This window comes from Sceloporus occidentalis, unplaced genomic scaffold (genome assembly GCF_023333645.1).
Source record: "Sceloporus occidentalis isolate IW3139 unplaced genomic scaffold, rSceOcc1.0.p SCAF_51, whole genome shotgun sequence".
Classification (NCBI taxonomy): Eukaryota; Metazoa; Chordata; class Lepidosauria; order Squamata; family Phrynosomatidae; genus Sceloporus; species Sceloporus occidentalis.
In genome coordinates this window covers 2761113-2781931 of record NW_028317031.1, presented here as the reverse complement: position 1 = coordinate 2781931, position 20819 = coordinate 2761113, and the positions used below count along the sequence as shown (strand labels likewise).

Sequence of the window (20819 nt, the reverse complement as noted above, 5' to 3'; positions counted from 1 at the left end):
GGTAGCTTTGGGAGAACGGCTGACATGGGGAATATTTGCCAGGGTATACTATTTCCCCTCTCACTCACCAACATGCACTTTTGCTACAGCTTTCTGCCAGCATAAAACTCTGGCTTCGTTGCAATATTCCATCGAAATTATTTAAGGAACGAGTACAAAGATACATTAAAAAAAAAATAGATTGTGTGCCTACTTGGAAATAAATCTGGGTTACTTTAAAACCTAGGGGAAGACTAGTTACAGAAATCCTCACACATATATGTCTGACACTTCTTTTGATCTATTCATTTATTAGAAGGCTTCTACAGGGACAGTCAAATTTCAACTATACAGGCAAACACCTTCACAAATTTCAGGAAGCCTGTAAGGTGCAAAGTTAAAGATTTACCATGATATCGTAAAGTAGCATTCAGTCCTGTTTTCATGTTAACTGCATACAAGTCCATCAGTACTACTACTTCACCTAATGCACATCTTTACCCCTTCTTGTAGCCCTAAGTTTTTTGGGGGGAAATGCTCACAATGCAATTCATCATTCTCTTTCCACCTCCCTGGAACTCACCGAGGATTGCCTGCAACTCGCTATTTTGTGCCAGGTCTATTATGCTGAGCTTGCATTATAATCAAAGAGCAGCCAGTAACATCTGAACACTGATGTTTTGTCGGCATACACACATTTGGGCTAATTCACTAAAGGGAGAGTTGTCAGGTGAATATGTAGGAGAGTTGAAGCTTCACCTCCTTCACTTCGCTATTTCTTATGAAGGACCAAGACTGCCAGGTGTCCTTAGCAAGAAAGGTTGAGCTGGCCCTGCATGATGCATAATTTAATGAGTGAGGAGACTGAAGAAATCTTACAGATCTAAACAGGACTGGCCGTGTTCTTCCTCTAAAAGAAGGTATGAGCCTTTTAAAGGTTTACTAAAGCCACAACTCTCCTACCAACTCTATTTAGCGAATAGGTTCTCAAAGCTTAATTTTTCTGTAATAACTAGATGTCACTAACCTTTGGCATCATCCGAGCCAGAAGCCAGGAGTTTTGGGTCCATGAGGTTAAAATCGACACTCCAACACCTTTTTTCATGCTCCTAAATTCATGGTATGGAGGCAAAGAAAGTTTTTATTTAAGAGTTTAAGAAACACTGACTGAACTGGTATCAACCTGTACATTTTGCATCCCTTTTTAAAGTTTACCACGGACGACATTGGGTCTAGTCATAAAAGGCAGAGTTTACACGAGTTGCGGCATGAAGGGTCAACACTGTCAGCTTTTAAACGGACTCCTATGTCACCTATGGATATATCCATAAAAACATCTCTAATCCCAAAAATCTTACTGGGTGCCTAAATTGTACTCAAAATTGTCCGCCTTTGCACAAACCCATAATCAGATTATAAAGATGTCTCAAGCAGAGGACATTTACTCCTTTCTTTATCTGTCTAGGGATAAGCTAAACCTGCAATAATTACTGTTGATGGCTGCTCTAAGGAAACATGAGCTAGACAGATTTTTAATATTGTATATTATTTTCGCCTGCTGTGTATGTTAAGCTACAAAATATATGACAACATAAAGTGTCAAGTCCACTTTAAGAAAGTAGCAATGTCAGTTACTTTTTAATATTCAATGAAATTGTCAACAAGAGTGTGTGTCAGCAGACATTTCATCTCTTCAGGGAGCCATATAACAGAATGGCTGCTTTAAAGAGGTATAAATTATGTGTCGACATGAAGCGTTAAGCTAGACCCGCTTGATGTTTAATAATGCATTGTACCTGCTGCAAACAGGCATTGATGCTTGCCAAAGAAGACCGTTGGCATATTACCTGGTAGACCTTTGACCTCTGTCCTGTGAAACCATCCCACAGGATGACTGTCCCCTCGTAATCGCTGCTAGCCAGGAGATTCTTGTGGTAACTGCTCCAGCTTATACAGCTGCCAAAAGAGAAATAAAAAATACTAAATACTGTAAACCTTTACGTATAGAATGTATTCAAGTAGATTTAAGCTCTTTAAGCTACCCTTTAAGCCGAATTTGCCGTAAATTGAGGTTATGCCAAATGCCCTAGGTGGTTAATATTTTAACGAACCTACCCTATTTTTAAACAAGGCAACTTTTAGATGTTGTGGACTTCCATGAGTCTCAGAAGTGAGGCCACATATGTTATGCGCCCCCAAACCCACTGCAAATGCCAAACGAGCCACACACATTTAACATAACGATTTCACGATTCAACGCGGTACAAGCCATGAAATATGGCTTAAGCTTCTTTCAAAGATAGCGATTTGGAAATTCGACAGACAACTCTCTCCAGGCAATGCTTTATAACCAAAACACTACAAAGCCGAGAAAACTGTCACGGCAAGAAGCCACCTACAAGCAAGATTTCAGCGAATCTCCATTTGTAAAACAGACAAATGAGTTAGTACTGGCGCGTAATATGCAGAGCTATACAGTTTACTGCATTAATCCTCCTTCCTTTCTGACATCCAGCTGAGTGCAAAATACTTACTGGAGAAAACGTTATTAAGTGTACAGGGTTCCAAAAGCACAAATCATTGGACAGAATTATCAATGTTATGGTAATGGGCGCTATACATAAAACGCCCTGTGATTATTCCGTATATTTTGGAACAATTATCAAAAATAAACTGGACGCTTCTCAGCAGACATTAAGAGATTGCGTATATCTCATGCCATTCAGCCTGTTGTGAAACGGATTTCCATCGGGGATGGGGAATTTATCCAAGCTTCTCTATTAAAAACAGCTTCTATATGAAGTCAGCCTTTGTTGTAAATATGATGTTACTGTACAAGTTTGTACACGTACTTCAATTTTACCTTGTCTCAAATCTAAATATACGTGTACTATACAAGGCAAAAATGGCCACAATCCAGTTTGTTTACAGCTGGATGCTGCTGGCACAGAGGTGTAGACGGTTACGGTGTTGCAAGTAGGTCATATAAAGCTGGACTCGAGCCCTCTTAACACTGGGAGCAATGTTTTCTTGTTGCGCAATGTAACTGCTCTTTGGGGGATATATCTGAAAAAGGCACTCTAAGGCAAACACACAAAACAGGGCTGAAAGAATAGATAGGAGCCATTTTTTTTCCTAGCTGTGGCAGGTATGCATACAGAGCGTGCAGGTGAAGAATAAAAGTCAGGAATTGTCAAGAATGATGTGCATCTGGAAAAATACAGACAATAAACAAGCAACTCAAAAGCTCTTAATCACTAGACACATAGTGCTACTTCAGTTTCAAATATATTGCTTGGATTACGTCCTTTTGTTTTGCCAATTTAAATGCGTTCGCAAAGCACAAAAATATTTCCAATGCAAGAATTTCTGCCGAAAGCATGAGCATACAGAGAATGGCTGAAATATCCATTTGGTCAGCAATATACATTCATTAGAAGCTTGGTCTAAGCGAGGCAGAGAAGAAAGGTAAGTAAACTTTGCAACTAGAGCAATGCCAATGTGATTTTGATTTGTATTTATTTATATCAAAGAAAGCAGTTTTAACCACATAAAATCAGTGCCCTCTCTAAACACCTTTAAGGACTTCTAAGACTTTATTATTCCTTTTCTACAGATACAATATATATCTTTAAATGACGGTACTGCCCAAATACTGAATAATCACTGAAAGTGAAGGAGGGTAACAGCACCTGCCCCGTGTCCTTGGCTGAAATGATGGACTGTAAGCGTAATGGTGAATCTCTTATAATTTATGGCAGACTCATGCATGATGTCAGCTAATTAAAGATGAGGTTGTTAACAGACTCAATAAACTAAGAGCAGCACATATCCTAAATTACTGGGTATTAAAGCCTCTCAATATAGTTTTTTTTGTTTTGTTTTTTTACAGAAACTGTACACATTCTCGTCAAGCTTTATTAATTCTAAACAAAATCAATACTACTGAGGTTACGCTCATGTTGGACGTCAAGAATTGGAAATTCACAACAAAGTGGGTGGTGGGTAGACTGAGGAGCAATATATAATACACTAATATTAAAGTTAGAAGGGTTTTCTCAAGGGTCTTTGCTGTAAATAGAAATTGGAAAAAGAAAGAATGGATGTGTTTAGGAAGAAGGTGAAAAGAATGAGTGATCCAGCTGGTTTGTGGATTTGCTCCAAGTACATTGGTAGTACAGAGGAGGCAGTCGGGGCTTCAGGACACAGCTGGCAGGCTACTGATTAATGTTGGGAGAGCACAGCACGACGTTCAAGCAGACGCTCGTAAGGCAGAGATTGGAAAAAAGGTATGAACTGCACATTTATATTGTTTCCTACATAAAGGAGAAAAATTTCCGATAGTCAATGCCAAACCTACCCCCACTTCTCTTCTTTAAGTCTGATGGCTTACATTTTTACCTATAGCTATGGTATAATACACACAATCTGTATTGCAGGTAAAGAAGCACAAACAAAAGTTAAAATCAGCAGCATTGTGATGGAGTGTTCGGCAGCCCCGATTGCCTTACCTAATTTTGGAGTTACAGGTCATTTCATTCTCCGGATAGTGGATGTCCACAGCATCCTGGATAACCGTGCCATATTCATACACCTTTATCTTCTTGGTCACTCCCGCAATGGCAAAGTAGTCACAGTCTCTGTCAAACTCTATGCTGCAGGAAGAGAGAGAAGGTCATTCATAAGAATAATGTACACAATCCAAGTCTTAATAGTTAAAAATAATCACAGCCCAGTATAATGTAAGGAAACATGACACTATGCAGGGCTGCACCCCGAGAGAGTGGCTTCCAAAGGACTTAACCTTTTTTAGTAGTCGACTTCTCCTATTTGGAGGAACAACATGTTGGAGACAACATTGCTCAGACTGATTGAAAAAGTACTTTGCAAATCTGCATAAATACAATCACATTGTTTTTAAGTGGTAATTAAGTCTCTTGTGTTTTACTTCTAAGTTGATATTCACTAAGTAATACAAGACAGTACTTCATAATATTGTCAGTCTGCATACGACGCAGTTTTTTTTGGTGTTTTTTTTTGCAGTGCTCGGCTTTTATGAAAGCATTTGCTGGCATCACAAACAAGACAAAGCAATAGCTAAAGTACTAATATATATATATATATATACACATACATACTTATTTTATAACCGCAAGTTAGCATTTCAGTGCAACACCGAGATAGATATATCTATATATATATATATATATATATATATATATATATATATATATATATATATATATCTATCTACATATATCTCGGTGTTGCACTGAAATACTAACTTGCGGTTATAAAATAAGTGCCAGGATAAGAGGAGCCATCCCAGCACAACCGGGTGAAGAGGATGGGAAGCATGAGTTGGCATGAAAAGCATCATGGGACAGGAGGTCAGCTGCGAGGGGGATTCAACATTTCTCTGCTTTTACAGTGTGAATGAGTTCCCACATCCGACTGAAATTCATGCCCCATACATTATTGCTCATCAAACCAAGCCACATATGTTCACTTCCAGATTGGTCTTTGATCACATAATTTCTCCGTTGGCAGAAATAGATACTGTAGCCAAGGGAGACATTTATGCAAAATATTCTCAGATCGCACAAGTGCTGTTACAGCGAAGTAGCAAGTAATAAACAGATACAAATTAAAACGAGTTTATGCGAGACTATACAAAGCATTTAAATACATACGGGGAAAAAATATATACGGCTATTCACTGTACATTAAAAAGAAGTAATAATGCATAATGTATAGGGGAGACTCCAACTCGCTAACTACATATTACGCATGGCCTCATAGCGCAGCTCTTTCTGTAGGAGCAATCAGCCTGGGCAAAGCAACAAAAGCTGGCATGCTGAAACTGCAGTCATCCGGCAAACTCTGGCTTCACTTACGTAGCCCAGAAAATAAAGCCTTTGACTACTTCCCCCATATACTAAACACAGCTCAATTAGTAACCATCTTCTGCTGAGGCTCGTCGCTCCTGTAGTAAAGCCCCCCCCCCCCCCCAATCTCCGCCGAGAACAATATAGAAGACATGCAATAGTGCGTTCTCCGGAAAAGACACTTCAAGAAAGCTTGGGGTAAAAGGAATCCTTAAGAATAATGATGAGAAAAAATACAGTTGGCCATTTTCTGATGTCACCCTGTATCTAGAGAATTTACCAATTATAAAGGATTTATCAAAGATTGACGTGCAATTTATCTAAATAACATTTAAAAAGGGAGAACTATATGTTCCAGTTCTAGGTCTCTATGCAAGGAGGCACAGAGAACTATGTCAATACGGTATTCTCGCAGCGCACAAACAGTAGAGCATGAGGACGTATCCATGGCATGATTAAATTTAAGGAGGCATAAACTCAATCACTGCGTTATGACAGACATTCCCGTCCGTACACTTCCCAAACGTTTTGAAGTTTTCTAAAGGTCAGCGCTACATGTTCTAATCGCCACGCTCACCATGTTGCTTGGTCTTTATTTAATGCAACATTTACCCCTCCTCTCATTGAAATGCTCCATTACCTTCCCATGAAATATCATTGCAGGAAGGCGGATTTACAACCGGCTCAGGGCGCGAGCAAGAATAACGACATTAAAGCAGGAGAATGATCAGACCTGCAATCCTCCAGACTGCGCACGCTTACAACGAAGAACACTGAGGGTCACCAACAGCCATCGACAGCGTTCATTAGGTTATTGGAATAACATGTCTCCATGACCATGAAGGACCAGTTGTCAAGGTAGCCCCAGGAGTTGCCAGTTATTCACTTTCTTCACCCTAACACAAGTACAGTGACCAACTCACAGAAGTAGCAAGCACAACAAGCCCAATGGTAGATAAAGCCGGGATCGGCCACCTGGTACGATCAGTATCTCTAGAGGAAAACGGTTAGAAGTCTACTTTGTCATGAAAAATGTTGTACAGTAGGGTACGCCAGAAGAACACTGAATACGGGTAGTTAAATGGCTGTTTCTGACAAAACACATTTTCCAGGGTCAGGTCTTTTTTAGACTCAATCAATACTCCTTTTATTAGCCATTCACAGTATATTATGCATTTTTGCTTTCATTGTTAAGTTAGGGCTACATTTAAGTCAAAGGGTCAAAGTCTTCAAAACAGAGGCTCAGATCAAGCTTCATTCCACGTAAAATCACGCTTGTAATCTATAACGAGCCTTGTTGTGAGAGAAAGCTCGTTGGATTTAGCAGTAACAAACAGGTAATTGCTGGAGCTTAATTAATCTGTCTTTAGCAGCAGCTGTCATTACAGCTGAACCGTTCCTATCAAAATACCACACTAGGAAGCCTTCTAGCAGTCCCAATAAAGCTAGCGGAAAAACATTCTTTTTTGTAGGAAAATACACACTTGTGCCATTAAAGGGGAAATTTAACGCAAGATCATTTTGATGACTCCGCAGCAGCCACGTGAATCTGTCATTTAGAATTTTGACATAGAAAGGTGACCACACAAGAGCCCCTGTCTGAAAAGCTTTGTGTTTAGGAAATGTGCCACATTCTTAATTTTTCCCTATTACTGTTCTCTATATGCATGGTTCAGAAAACACGACACAGCCAGCTAAGTTCTCACAGGGACCCCAAAGTTCACGGTAAATGTTTTGGTCCAGATAAAGCCTGGTTTCATCTTTGCACAAATGTCCTCAATTATGTACTGGTTTTTTTTTTTGTTTGTTTTAGGACAATTCATACAAATCCTCGTGTGACCGGGGCATTATCTTCTGCCCTTGGTATACACCTGCTTTGCATAGAGATGCCAACAGGAAATCAAAGGTAGTGAGACTTACTTTGGATCACTTTCCCTGGAAGGAACAGAATAACGAAAATTGGCATGTCGTGCTATTAAACAGAGCAAAATCCAACTGGTTTTAACACATTTTATGAATTTTCAAGGCATGGCTGAAGCTTATGAATTCTGTCAATATTTTATTTTAAATGTGCTTTTGCAGTTCACTGGTTACAGTAGTATCATTCACATCCATAAACTAATAATCTTCAAGAAGGAAATGCTAGAGATTCTAGCAACTTTAGATTAGAAAGCTTAAAAGCTTTTCTACCGCTATTATATAACATATCTGCTATTAGTTTATGGATTCTTGGCTCCATGCTGTCATGGCTGGTAATTTCTGTGCTTTGTTCAGGGTAAGGTGGAACCCCGTGAGCTATTTGGGTATTTGCACCACTGTATGTATCATTAAAATATACAAACCGCCGGCCTTTGCCACACAGACAAAAGCCTACAAACTTGGATAGTCCCTATCTAATAATAATAATATATTCCCGTTATATTGTGTTATCCAGGACAACCCAATATAACGTTAAGATGGAATCAGGCGTATTGCTATGTGCTAAATTTTGTTTCACTTCACTTGTCTAACAAACGTGTCAATCCCTGGTTACTAGTGAGGGGATAAAGTTTTTAGTCTCATTTTCCTACTTGACACATAGGTAAATTAATTAGTGGAGTTCCCCATCATATATACATTCATTTACACACACATATATATTATTATTATTATATTATATTTACACACACACAGGTTAGTGGATTTTGTTGGACACTCGTGCACAAGGCGCATTGCTTCGCTTACATTTTTATTTAAACTGGCACTTCTACATTTATGCTGAATACTGAATTCAGTAAAGCAATACAAATATAAATGCGCCATACGATAAGGAAAAAAAAAAAAAACATTTAAGACCGAGTTTTTTTTTTTCTCTCTGTCAGATTGGTTTTCTTACAGCTACATCACCATAAAGCTTTGTATTTAAATCCTGTGTTTTCCATAGAAAATTACAGGATTTCTCTACTGCCCTTACACGTCGTCAACAAGCGTCTTAAATATCAGAAACCTCTTCTCGGCTAAAAATCGAAAGATGTTATTTTGCCAAGAATGCCTTTTGCCTTTCTATTAAGCAACACAGGAGTGATCATTATAACCTATGCTTTCATCCGCAATTACATCCAAAACAGTGGAAATACACGCGCAGAGACTCTTAAGATTGCTACGTGAAACAAGATGACCGGTGCATTAGGTTTGTGACCAGATTTGCATATAGGGAATTTAGAAGCGTGGAAGCCGTGATTAGAGAAACATACGTTGTAGATACTCCACCGCCTGAAATCCACAGCAGCAGCAGCTTGCGCCAGTGTTTTCAGGAGGGATCACTTTCCGTGTACAGCTGCTATGAAACATGTAATTCTCAGCTCACTTGTGAAAATCACACACTGAGAAAAGGCTTTTCAGAACCGAGAAGTGCTTAAGCTGGGATATTCTTTGCATTGAAATCCCTCAAGTGATGTCTCGACCAGACACGATTCAAGGCATGCGGTGAAAACCACTGACCCCGACTACAATTTGGGAGGCGACACACATGTGATAAACACGATTCCGCTGCCCAAGGCTGCTGGCTCACATACGGGAGATCTAAGCCGATGCTGGGACACGCTGTCTGCGACCTTGGATGTGTCTGTTGGGGGTCTTGGGTATAGGCAACAGAAATAATGTCCACATCAGCCTTTTGTATTCCGAGGGGACATGTAAATCGATCAACACCAGGCATTTTTCACCTCCTTGTGATATTCAGCATTCAACGTTGATTAAACAGAACAAGCTTGAATTAAGCAATAGAGGTTTTATCCCAATGTAACAAGATAGATAAACACATGACAGCTTGACAAAGAATCGAAACCCAGCTAGTACCATTTGCCTAAAGCCGATGAAACCTCTAGCTTAATTTCTGATGTCTGCCATTCAGCACCCCAGCTCTACAATACCAGCCCTAAACCCCTTTACATATACAGTATATGTAGCACATAATCCTATAGAGTACAGAGCCTATAGAGTTACTTATATCTATGCCATTTAGCATGTACTCTATGCCATAATAAACATAACACTCTACTATTGATGCCTAAATCCCAACACAATCTATTTTAGGGTCTCTTGTTCTGCATTTGTTACCTAATGCAAACTCTTAAGCCATAACCCTAACACTGGTCCTAATGCACCATCTCACCTTACACGTCTATTTGCTTCCAGTAGACCTTGAAAGGCTCGTTTCCCCTAAATGTCCAGGTTATATTAAATATTCTTTAAAACAAATTAATAAAAGAGCCAAAAAAAAACTGAACCCAGATATGCTAAAGCTGGCTAATTTCCATATCTGTCTACCGTTCACCAACATGTGAATAAACGCATTCTTACCTCTACAAAACCCATAATTACATGCCATACGATGTCTTAAAAAAATAATCTATTTACCGGTATTTGCAATTACTATACATGTAAGCATATCCATACGTACACTGCATTCATTAAAAAGGTGCATGTATATTGTATTAAATATTTACAAGTTGTTGCAGACCTACTAATACATATGCATTACAAATATTTACTGCATTACATATTGCGCTGCAATAAATATTTACAAGATATTTTGCAGCAGTCACTACCACAGGTTTGTATTATATGTCTAAAAAGTGTAGCATCTTAGACATGACTAACAAGCCCCCAGGATATGGATATAAACTCAGTCTTTATAGAGCAATGAAGCACATTGTTATAAGCAAATGGAGCTGGCAGGTTTAGAGAACATTGTTTTTTATCCTTGGTTGTTGCTGCTGCCTTGCTTTAAAGGAGGAAGATCTTGATCTCAACTCAGAGAAGAATATCGATAAATAGAATTTTAATTGTTTATTTCTGCAGTCTCAGAAAAAGGGTGGTTTTTCACTTATTCACAAATTCACTGACTGATACAACTTCTGCAATGCTGGTGGGCATGGAGATGTAATGAAGAGCACTCTAACGAAGATCACTAATTATATCTTATTGAAGAGCACTCTATCCCTTTCTCCCTTTTAGACATTTACACATTGAACCAGCAACAGGCTGACAAAATTACGTTGTGTATTTGTATCAGTATTCACAGGATTAGGAATTTGTTAATATATTTTGAATAAGTAGTATTTGTTTATAGTACAGGATTTTATGTTCCTTTAACCCTTACTTGTCGATCAGAACACCTGTACAAAGTTTCAGAAAGACTATAACCCATGTGAGGCAGAAGCGGCAGGTGGAAAACAGCTACCTTGGTGCATATGGCTGATTGATTCCGCAGTCAACCTGAAAAGGCTGCTAAACGCTAGAGAATATTTATCCCAAAAGTTACCAAATGTGGGCAGAGAGCGCCACCTAGTGATTCATTCCAGGATAGCATTTCCAGCACCAGAGACCATGTCAGTAAATAATCTTGATGCTAAAACAATTCTGCAAATGCGTTGCTACGAACAAAACATGCACTGCTCAAAAATAAAAAGCTTAATGTGAGATTATATAGGATAAAATTGTTTAAATATATTTTGTCAAATGTTTGCGTGTGAAAAGTGTGCGGAGTACTGCCAGATGCCGGCAACTTGATTTTAACATCCTTACCTGGAGACAATGCTGGAACCGTTATACAGATCGCTGGCGTAGGACAAGGTAGCAAGTGGGCGCACCGAATTATATCTGGTGAACTTGGACAGGCACTCCTGGAATTCATCCAGCTGGCTCACTGTTCGACTGTCATCTGAAATTGAAATGTTATTCGCACATTTTATAGCTTTCGAGAAGCTAACCAACTTCATTTGTGCACAATTGAAGTTTCTAATAAACTAAGCCATTTAGAATGGGGCTCCCTGACTTCCCAGTGACCTGTGAACACCTAACTAAATACCGCAGAGGTGAATTACAATCATTTCTGCCACCAACCCCCTCACTAAAAGTAATTTTAAACATTTGCATTTTCAGAGTAAAAGGGATAAAAAAATATTTTTGCTACCCAAAATTCTGAATATATTCAGGATACAGACAGTAGGATGTTGGAATAGTACTATATTTAACACAACAATGTAGGAGTTTACATGTTATCTGCAGTTTGCAGACTTCACTGAATAGTGAGGATCGACCCTGGAAAGAATGAGTGAGCTTGCCCTAGATTATGTAAAGGTACACTTAAGGTTCCACGTTGTTTATGTATTACACGGGCTAAACAAGTCCTTCACAGTGAAATCACTATAAAATGTGGTACATATTCTGAATACTGTAGGTATGTGATATGGTACAGTTCTGCTTTAATCAGAAAACACAATACTATGTTAAATATGGCTGCCCTATTAACCTAAAAACCCTTGTATGATCAAAAAACCATTGAATGATCAAAAAACTGCCCAAGATGATCCACATTTGAGTCTTAACTCGTACATAGTGGTTGTGCCAACACAGGCATGCCTAAATTCATTCATAAACGCAAGCGGCTACCAACAATTCCAGATGGAGGCAGAAAGGTATGTCCCGTTTTGATGTCTATTAACCGACATAGGGGTGGTCAAAATTATCTCCTAAGACTTTTTATTGCTTCAGGGGACAGTGATTTAAATTAGCTGTTTGGCTTACTATGTGTCATAGGAGTATTAGTTCTCGAAGGGGCATTTATTGTTCAGCTATGCATTACTCTTTCACAAGCATCCGCTCTATCGTATTTCATGTAGAATTCATTATCTGTAAGTTTGTGGGTCCATATTGTACAGAATAATGGAACGTGTTCGCACTTAACACTTACGCACAGACAAATACGCGGCTCGCTGAGAAACAGCCTGTGGCGTACTTTTCATGAGAGCACCTGCTTGCCTTGGATGTGCAGAAATCCTTAAATGTGATCACATCCATGAATCACTGTGATTTACAAGACCTCTGCTACCAGTTCAAAGCAAACTATGAGCTTTACAAGCCGCACCAGCACAGATGTGAAACCAGTGACAGCTTTGTAACAATCCATTGCCTTGCCGGATTGTATAATTAGTAATTGAAAACAGGAAAGAAGTATTACAAAGTAGTAAACAAGCGAACAAGGAGGCAAAGAGCCTAGGATTCAAACTGCTCTTTGGATACAACAATTAAAATGCTTGTTATTCATCAATAGAGATTATACCACGCTACCAAAGGAGTTCAAGGTGAGGATATGCGGGGGGGGGGGGGGAGTGGTTCCGCTGTTAAGTTGTTAAATAAGGTATATTTCAGCCTATATGCCATGGAATGCATAATGATGGGGCACTTATGATCCAAAAGGCTGATTTTCTCCTCTGCTTTTCATTCAGCTTACAAAGAACATTTAAGCATTTATAAAAACGAGCCACCAATCAGGAAGGTATCAAATGCATGATGGGAGATATTAGGCTCCACATACAAGTTGTAGGTGTGTGTTCTTCATATTATTGGATTCACTTAAAAGTCAAATAAATTACATCCTGATTTACCGGCCTCAACTATATCTGGGAATGTTGAGTAGGGGCCCTAAAATGTAAATTTGTCAAGCTACTCTATCATAATAGCCCAAGTAGGCATGTCAGCCTTACGGAGGACTTTTAGTTGTGTATGTAAAGCAGACTGAAGGCTCTTACCAGACACACGGGCCATTCTTGTGGAAAAGTAGCATTGTTCTAAGTCCTCAAAATGTGCTGTAAGACGCTTCCGTCGTGAGGCTAGAGTGTTATTGTACCAAGGCTGCTTCTTTGTCTGTATGGGACAAAAAAAATTCTAAATATACACATACATGCAAGAAGTAAAAGCACACAAATTGCTTAAAATACAGCCCATTGTTTAGGGGCAAACACGGGCATTTCCTCATTCCATATTCCAGGCATCAGGATTCCAGCACTGTAAGAGCAGCTCACCTAGAAATTTTCATCTGTATGCTAATAACTGCTAGCATTCTAGTTTTATTTCTTTTGAATAGGTTGTTACATCTGAAATCCGAGTCTCGCTGATTTTTCTTTTAAAAAAAAAAAAAAGGGTGCTTTGCTGTACTACTTTATTTCCCATATGTATAGCCATCGTAATATACAACATTTAAGCCAATAAGATATAGATATAAATATCTATATATCTATATAAAAAAGGGTGTGCGCACCTTTTCTTAAAATAAAAAAAAATCTATACATAGTTAAATGTTAGTTCCATACATTATTTGCAACATACTTTTAAATAAACATTTGTTGTCTACCCGTTCTCCGCTAGTGTAAATTCTGCACTAAATTTAGGTTTACTGGCTATAGGCGAGATGAGGAAATAGCACCCTCTAGCAACACTCAGAATCAATACATTTATCATTGAGCTTTATTCATGGTGAAGTACTGAATAAGAAGCTTTTTATAACAAATCATTTACCACAATATTCACGTATTACTAGCTGCTATATCAGGGTTAGCACATATTAACACGATTCCTTATGGGAAGATTAAAAGTGCACTGTACAGAAGAACCATTCTTAAAAGCAGAGATTTATTACCACTTATCAGCCTAAAAGATGACAATGGACATGGCTACGTTCCAGAAGCACAACTCATTTCTAAAAGCAAAACCCAAAGGATCTTACCTGGACGTTGCCACTGAAACCAGGTGGCTGGCTGTATTCTGTAGAGTCTATAATACTACTGCAAGAGAAATAAAACGATTTCGGTATTCATGAGTTAAAGTGTGCATTTGACCCTAGCGGCAGTGTCAGAGCCAGACAACCATCTTGCATTCCAGTGGCTAATGGGAAATATGCATGTGAAGATTTGTATGTACTAAAGTGCCACTGACAATTAACATTTTAGATGACAAACAGGCCACAAAGTGAAGAAATATCTGGACTACAGATGAGCCATGTTCTTTTTATATGGTATTGCTCCCTGTTGCGAAAGATATTTTTTCACTGCTACTGGAAAGCTGATTTCACAAATGTCTATTCACAGAAACGCCAGTAAACACCATTTGAAGAAAGAAAAATATGACATCTTGGGAGCTGAAATTCTCAGAACACTATGCTAGCGCTACAAGGCTTGTGTAATGACATAACGGAAATCAGAGCTTGTCTGCTGAAAGGTGTGACATTATAAATCAGAATTATTTCAGCTGACCGCTTTCATGCCTGACATTTGTTTCTCTGGTGAACTTTTCTGGTTCTGTTAGAACATGGGACATTGGGTTCTTTTCTTTTATATTCTGTATTTCCTCAGTGAGATATCCTAATTCATGCCTAGTCAAGCCAGGCGAGGCGAGCACATCTGGAAACTCAGAGGAAAGGTACCTTCATATTGTTTTCAATCATTACCATGATTGTCTAACAGTACGACAGAGAACTCTCAGTCATAGGGTAGTCTTTCTGGAGTCTATTCACTAAATAGGGTTTTGGTAAGCGAGCAGAATGCTTCAACTTCTTGACATATATATCCATTTATATATCTTAACCAACTGTGTTGAGTGTCTCCTAAATGTGTCATGTTGGAACTGACAAACATATAGTCTATGAAGAGATTTCTTAAAATGAATCGCCCCGAGCATTATGTAGGGGTAACTCAGTGACTTCTGCAGCAGAAGCTGATTTTGATGCTTTAAGATGTGCAGGGAAGTTAGTGAAATTAAATGTGGTTTACAGAATAAACATTGTGTCCAGTATGAGCCTAATCTTTTGCCGGGGTTTGTGACGTTGTTGGTACCTGTGTGACGGAGAAGGTGCTTCAAACTGCGGCACGGTGCTGTCCTCAGTGGGTGGGGAGTACAAGCCACTCATTTCCTGCAAAACCAAACAAAACAAGTAAATCTAATCAGTATTGTTACATTCTGAAATTTCTGAAACGATGCAAGGACGCAAAAGAGGCCGTTCTGTCTTTAGTAGGGGCACCTAGCCTTACAGATATATGGTTATGCAGGTTCCATAATATTTAATCACTCAATTAACAGGGACAAGTCTGTGAAAAGTGCTTTAAAGGTTCTAAAAAAGGTGAGCAAAACAGAGGACCTGCACACCTGTGCTCCAAGGCATATAAACAAGGATACAATGGATTTCACTTAAACCCTGATGTAACCCTATGAAGGATGCAAGCACAGAATAGAAGGACGAAGCAAGTCCTCTACGACGACTGCTTGCTATAAAACTTTAAGCCTTCTGTAAATGGGAACTGGAAGAAAAGAAACTACCTCTTTTTAAAGCCACCTGAATGGAATCTGCGGTTGGCGTTCGCCGAGGAACTGTCAGGCGCGCAGAGAAGCAGACAATTTTAATCACGGCTCTCACCTCAACACGTTTTATGTCCTCCTCCAGAACACTCAGCTCCTTCTGGATTTGTTCCAGTTGCTGGGAGGTCAGAAACAGAAAGGAGACATGAAACAAACGCTTTATAGACTTGCTACTTATCACAAGATTTACAGGGCACATAAAATAGACAGCGTAGTATGATATCAGAACAAACAGGACATCTTCTAAAAGGCACTTAAAATTCCAAAAGCTTTGCAAAGACAGCAGTGCTAAAGACGGGCCTGATTTAAAAAATATAAACAAATATATATAAGATGTATATACACGCACTTTCTGTGTTGTATGTTGACTGTTAAAAATGATCACTAGATACAAATAAGGTCACTATCATTCAAAAGACACAGGCCAGAGACTTTATGTATCTTTCTGTGCACGATAAAATTAACAACCCCAAAACTAAATACGTCGTAAAGGAGTTATAGGATACGGATTGTACGCAAACTATTACCAAGATACAAACAATAAACTACATTTTTAAAAACATGGCTCAAAACCTCACACACTGATTCATAAAAAAACAAAATCTGGATTCCCTTATAATTTTGCTGTGTACTTCCAAACTTCTTAAAATGCCAAAAATGACTAGAAGAATAAAAAAAATTTATATTTTGCAAAACGTGGTATAAAGTGCTTTAAGATGGTTGGGCTTATTCTATGGCTGCCCAACTCTGTTTCGTCTCATCAAAGGAGGTCACAAGGCACTTGGCATAAAACAAATGAATGACATCTGACGAAGAACTTGCTTTCTTTAAGAGAAGGAAAAATACGAGGGGTCTGGGGGTTAAGCGAGTAAACAGAGTAGTTACCTACATTCCTATCTTCCTAGAAAGGAATAAGCAACCGATAAGCCAAAAATTAAAACCCAAACATACACAAGACTATTTCATAAACTGGAAAGATCTGTGAAAAAAAGAAGGCTAGGGAGCTCCACTTAATTAGGTTTCATCAGTGTGTTTACCTTCAACAGACCAAAAGGAGTTTCTTTAAAGACTTTTCAGCCAACATAAATATCGCTTCAACCCAGTCATTTGTTTTTAATTATTCTTGACCAAAACATAGGAAATACATGAGGCCGGACAGGGGGACTGGACAGACTGGAATGCCAAAAGCAGCACATTATGCAATCGTTCAGTTTGACAGAGAAAGACCAAGCATCTGTTTAGCATCTCTTGACCCTACGAGAAAGCTCTAACTCGTCAATAGAATCACTGGACCAATAGCAAAAAAACAAAATACTTAATGAGAAATGCGCCTCTGTCATAGAAATGTTAGCTCGTGCTCTTCTTCAAGGTTATCTAGGCTTTGGCAAGACAAATTTATTTATTTTTCAACCTAGAGGGGAAAAAAATGGCAGAAACGTAGACCCAAAGTGGAAAATATACTACAGACCACCTAAAAAGAGGTGGTTTTTGCCTATACAATGATAATGCTCATGTATGTCAGTCTTTAGCTTTTCTGTGTTTCTTTACTACTTTTGTGACATTTACACTAGGATGCTGAACCACCGTGTATCTGGCATTCTGGCTTCTATTAGAACTGCTACCGGATTGTGTAGTCCCCCCAAGGCCTTCCTTCTTGCATAGAAAACTAGTAGTTAAGGAACAATGCATGCAAAGTAAAAGCAGACCGTACACCAATGGCACAAGCACAAAAAAGTCTTACAGGAATCTGAAGATCAAGAGGGACAATAGGGATTTCTGTTTTAAGTCAGCCTTACCTCTCTCTTGTTACGACGAGCTACTTTAAGGAATTCCATGAGGATCTGTAGTTGAGCAGCATGAGACTCCTGTTAAAAAAATAAAGAATATTTCTGGCTGGTATTGGCAGGGGAAACCAAGATCACTTATGGTAACATCAATAAAAAGCATATAAGAGTGAAAAAAATAAAGTTTTCTTTATAATACCGTTAACACTATACCCAACACAGTTTGCTTTCACATAAGTAAATCCACAGGACTTCATATAGCAGGGTGAAAAGTTGGACTGTCAAACCAAATTTTACTTCCATGAGACAGGCCTGAAATTATATATTATATATATATATATATATTTTTTTTTTTAAAGAGACAGATTTTATTTTCCAGTGTTTAAGACTTTATAACTGCCATTGCATTCTTACATATAGGCTAGTTGAGATATATACATAAATTTAGGGAGCAGAGATATCCAACTCTCACGCAAAGTCATTGTAGCAGGTGCCGACAGGGTTTAATCGTGGACCCTGGAACTAGAAGAGGAGTATAGTGGAAGCATGCGTGCATGCGCAAACACGGGAGTATTTTTAAATGAAATACTACTCATTTCGTTGAACAAACCCCTGGCAAAATGTGGGCATCACTTATCAAACTTAATAAATAAAAGAAGAAAAAAGGACAGCCAATAAATAATGAAGGTCAGGTGGCTGCTAGGAAATGTTTTGCCAACACGTACTGGAAGTGAAAATGTCTTAAGAATTACACAAGTAATGCCATATACACATTTTTGGGCAATAGCCCGAAACACTGGAGGTCCGCGAGTAAATAGAAAAACACTTTAGTTATTTTGTTGCACTAGTAGATTGTACAAAGAATTTATCAGGGAATATGGTCACTTTAAACCTGCCTGTCCCTTTAACAGAAAATAAGTTGCATAGAACGTTCTCGCATGAAACGCTTTCACCTTAAAGGCAAACAAACACAAAGGAACACAGAATGTGCAGCTGGTAAGACGGTCAAACTGCCAAATGTGCACATAATAACATGACCGATAAACCTCTGGACGAAGGTTATGAAAACACTGCTATCTCCAGCCAAGTGTGAGCAGGGAGATCGCCATATCCCCGAGAAGCGTGTTTGTCCCAAGCGCTGCCCTCCTGGTGCAGACCACCGAGACGCTCTCGTGCCCAGCTGTGGCAGACAAGATGCAGGCTCTTTGCAAGCCTTTTCTGCAGCTACAATTGAATCCGATGACTATAATATTTTCCTCTTTTGCTGCTGTGATAGTTGGCCAAATATTTTTATGGCCCTCCTGGCAGCCGAGCTGAACAATATGTGCAGCAGAAGGAGGCTCTGTTACTGGCACGGCATGCAACTGGGACAGAAAGCCTCTTTATCAGTTCCATGAGACTCTCTGCGTTACACCGCAGGGAACTGCCAAGACCGAGAGGCAGGGGCATAGCCATTTTGTGTAGGAAAAGCACCAGAAACTCATTTATGATGAAAGGAGACAACAAGGCATTTCAATGTTTAAGAAAGCCAAAACTGAAAATAAAATGTTTATTGCATTTTGGTTCAATTAAACAAGAAAACACCCTAATTACAAAAAAAGCATAACATATAACCCAATTGGAGTGTTCATTTATCACAGAAAAAAATATAATGTTCTAACCCCTTTAAAGGGCTGCAGGAGCGCTAGTCAGTGGTCACTACTACAAGCTCAAGTGTTTGCTTTTTTTATGGTAAGCAAAAATATTTTTTGTTTGTAAAACTCAAAGTTGAGTTCTACATAAGAAGCAAGGACTGGAATTTGAGAAACATTTTCTGAGGGCACGCAATGACACCTAATGGGGAAAGTTGCTGTGACAGCTTTTAGCACTGGTTACACTTATCGAAACTACCTATAGTGTAACTGGTTTTGGACTATTATTGTTCTGAACAATTGGCAACTTAACAGGGGAAGTTAATGGGCAAGAATTATGATGCTGATCCTGTGAACAAGAAGGTAGCCTAACCCCAAGTCATATAATGAGTATACGCATGTATTCCAGAGTGCACAACTCCAGTCTCTAAGCGTCACAAACAGCCCAGGAATTCTGTATATGCTTCACTAAAAACTAGTTTAAGTTTTATTTGAGGTGCCTGAGCTCTGCTGGGATATCCAAAAATCATGTCCTATTTACTGTCTGGAGTACAGCCCCAAAACATGTTTGTATCCCACACACGGCTGATGTACCAGATTTAGATTCTAGTTATTGAGGCTTTTTTAATGCACTAGCTGTAAAATATAAGCTTTAGAAATCATGAGAGCTTTAATGTCAGTTGTGATGTGGAACAGTTGTAGCGGTGGCCATCACAGCGACTAACGCAACAGTAGGAGACAGCTTCTGAAATAAAACGTTGCATGGGCTAACTGTCTGTTTTTGTTTCTTTTTTTACTTTTTTTGTATGCTGTATCTAAAGTTTTGTAACGTATTTATTGCACAGATCCGGACAGTAGTAATAACAGCTGGTTGTTTGTACCGTTACTTACGGCTTCCAACTGTCTTTTCTTCTGAACCAATAGCTGAAGCATCAGGTTCACGTTGGCCAGATCCAGGTTATCTTGGTCAGTCGCCAGTAGGTCCTGGAAGATCTGCCACCTATGTCCATTCTACCGTAGCAGAAATAAAAGATGCACAAATAAGATTACTTTGCAGAGTAAAATAAAAACTACTATTTTTACTAAAACAGAAAAAAATAGAACAGCTTAACCATTACTGTTACACTGACCATTAAGTGGCAGGTGAGGGTCCTGCTTAGTGCATCATGGGTTAAAAACTGGAAGGAGAAACTGTTTCTTCCTCTTGTAATAAGGTAAAAAAAAGGTAAAGAGAAACATAAAAGGGCACATATTTAAAGGCCCTGTCAACCCGTTTCAAAATAGATACCTTGGGGTCCAAAAGTCTACATGTGGATCTCTAGTCTTACTGCACTGATCTACTATACAAGAACAGAGGTAAACAA

At 38.9% G+C, this 20819-nt stretch overlaps 1 protein-coding gene across 1 annotated transcript in view; it reads right to left on the bottom strand.

The window, feature by feature from the left end:
• LOC149288429 (E3 ubiquitin-protein ligase COP1) overlaps window positions 1-20819 on the bottom strand; it is a 53493-nt gene that overhangs the window by 18068 nt on the left and 14606 nt on the right. Inside the window, exons 5-14 of the mRNA XM_089491636.1 lie at window positions 20347-20466; window positions 17837-17905; window positions 16099-16158; window positions 15521-15597; window positions 14416-14473; window positions 13442-13556; window positions 11436-11571; window positions 4491-4634; window positions 1827-1935; window positions 1007-1088 (exon numbers count right to left, since the gene is read on the bottom strand). Of these exons, the coding sequence (XP_089347762.1) occupies window positions 1007-1088; window positions 1827-1935; window positions 4491-4634; window positions 11436-11571; window positions 13442-13556; window positions 14416-14473; window positions 15521-15597; window positions 16099-16158; window positions 17837-17905; window positions 20347-20466 (970 nt within the window). The remainder of the gene's footprint in view (window positions 1-1006; window positions 1089-1826; window positions 1936-4490; window positions 4635-11435; window positions 11572-13441; window positions 13557-14415; window positions 14474-15520; window positions 15598-16098; window positions 16159-17836; window positions 17906-20346; window positions 20467-20819) is intronic.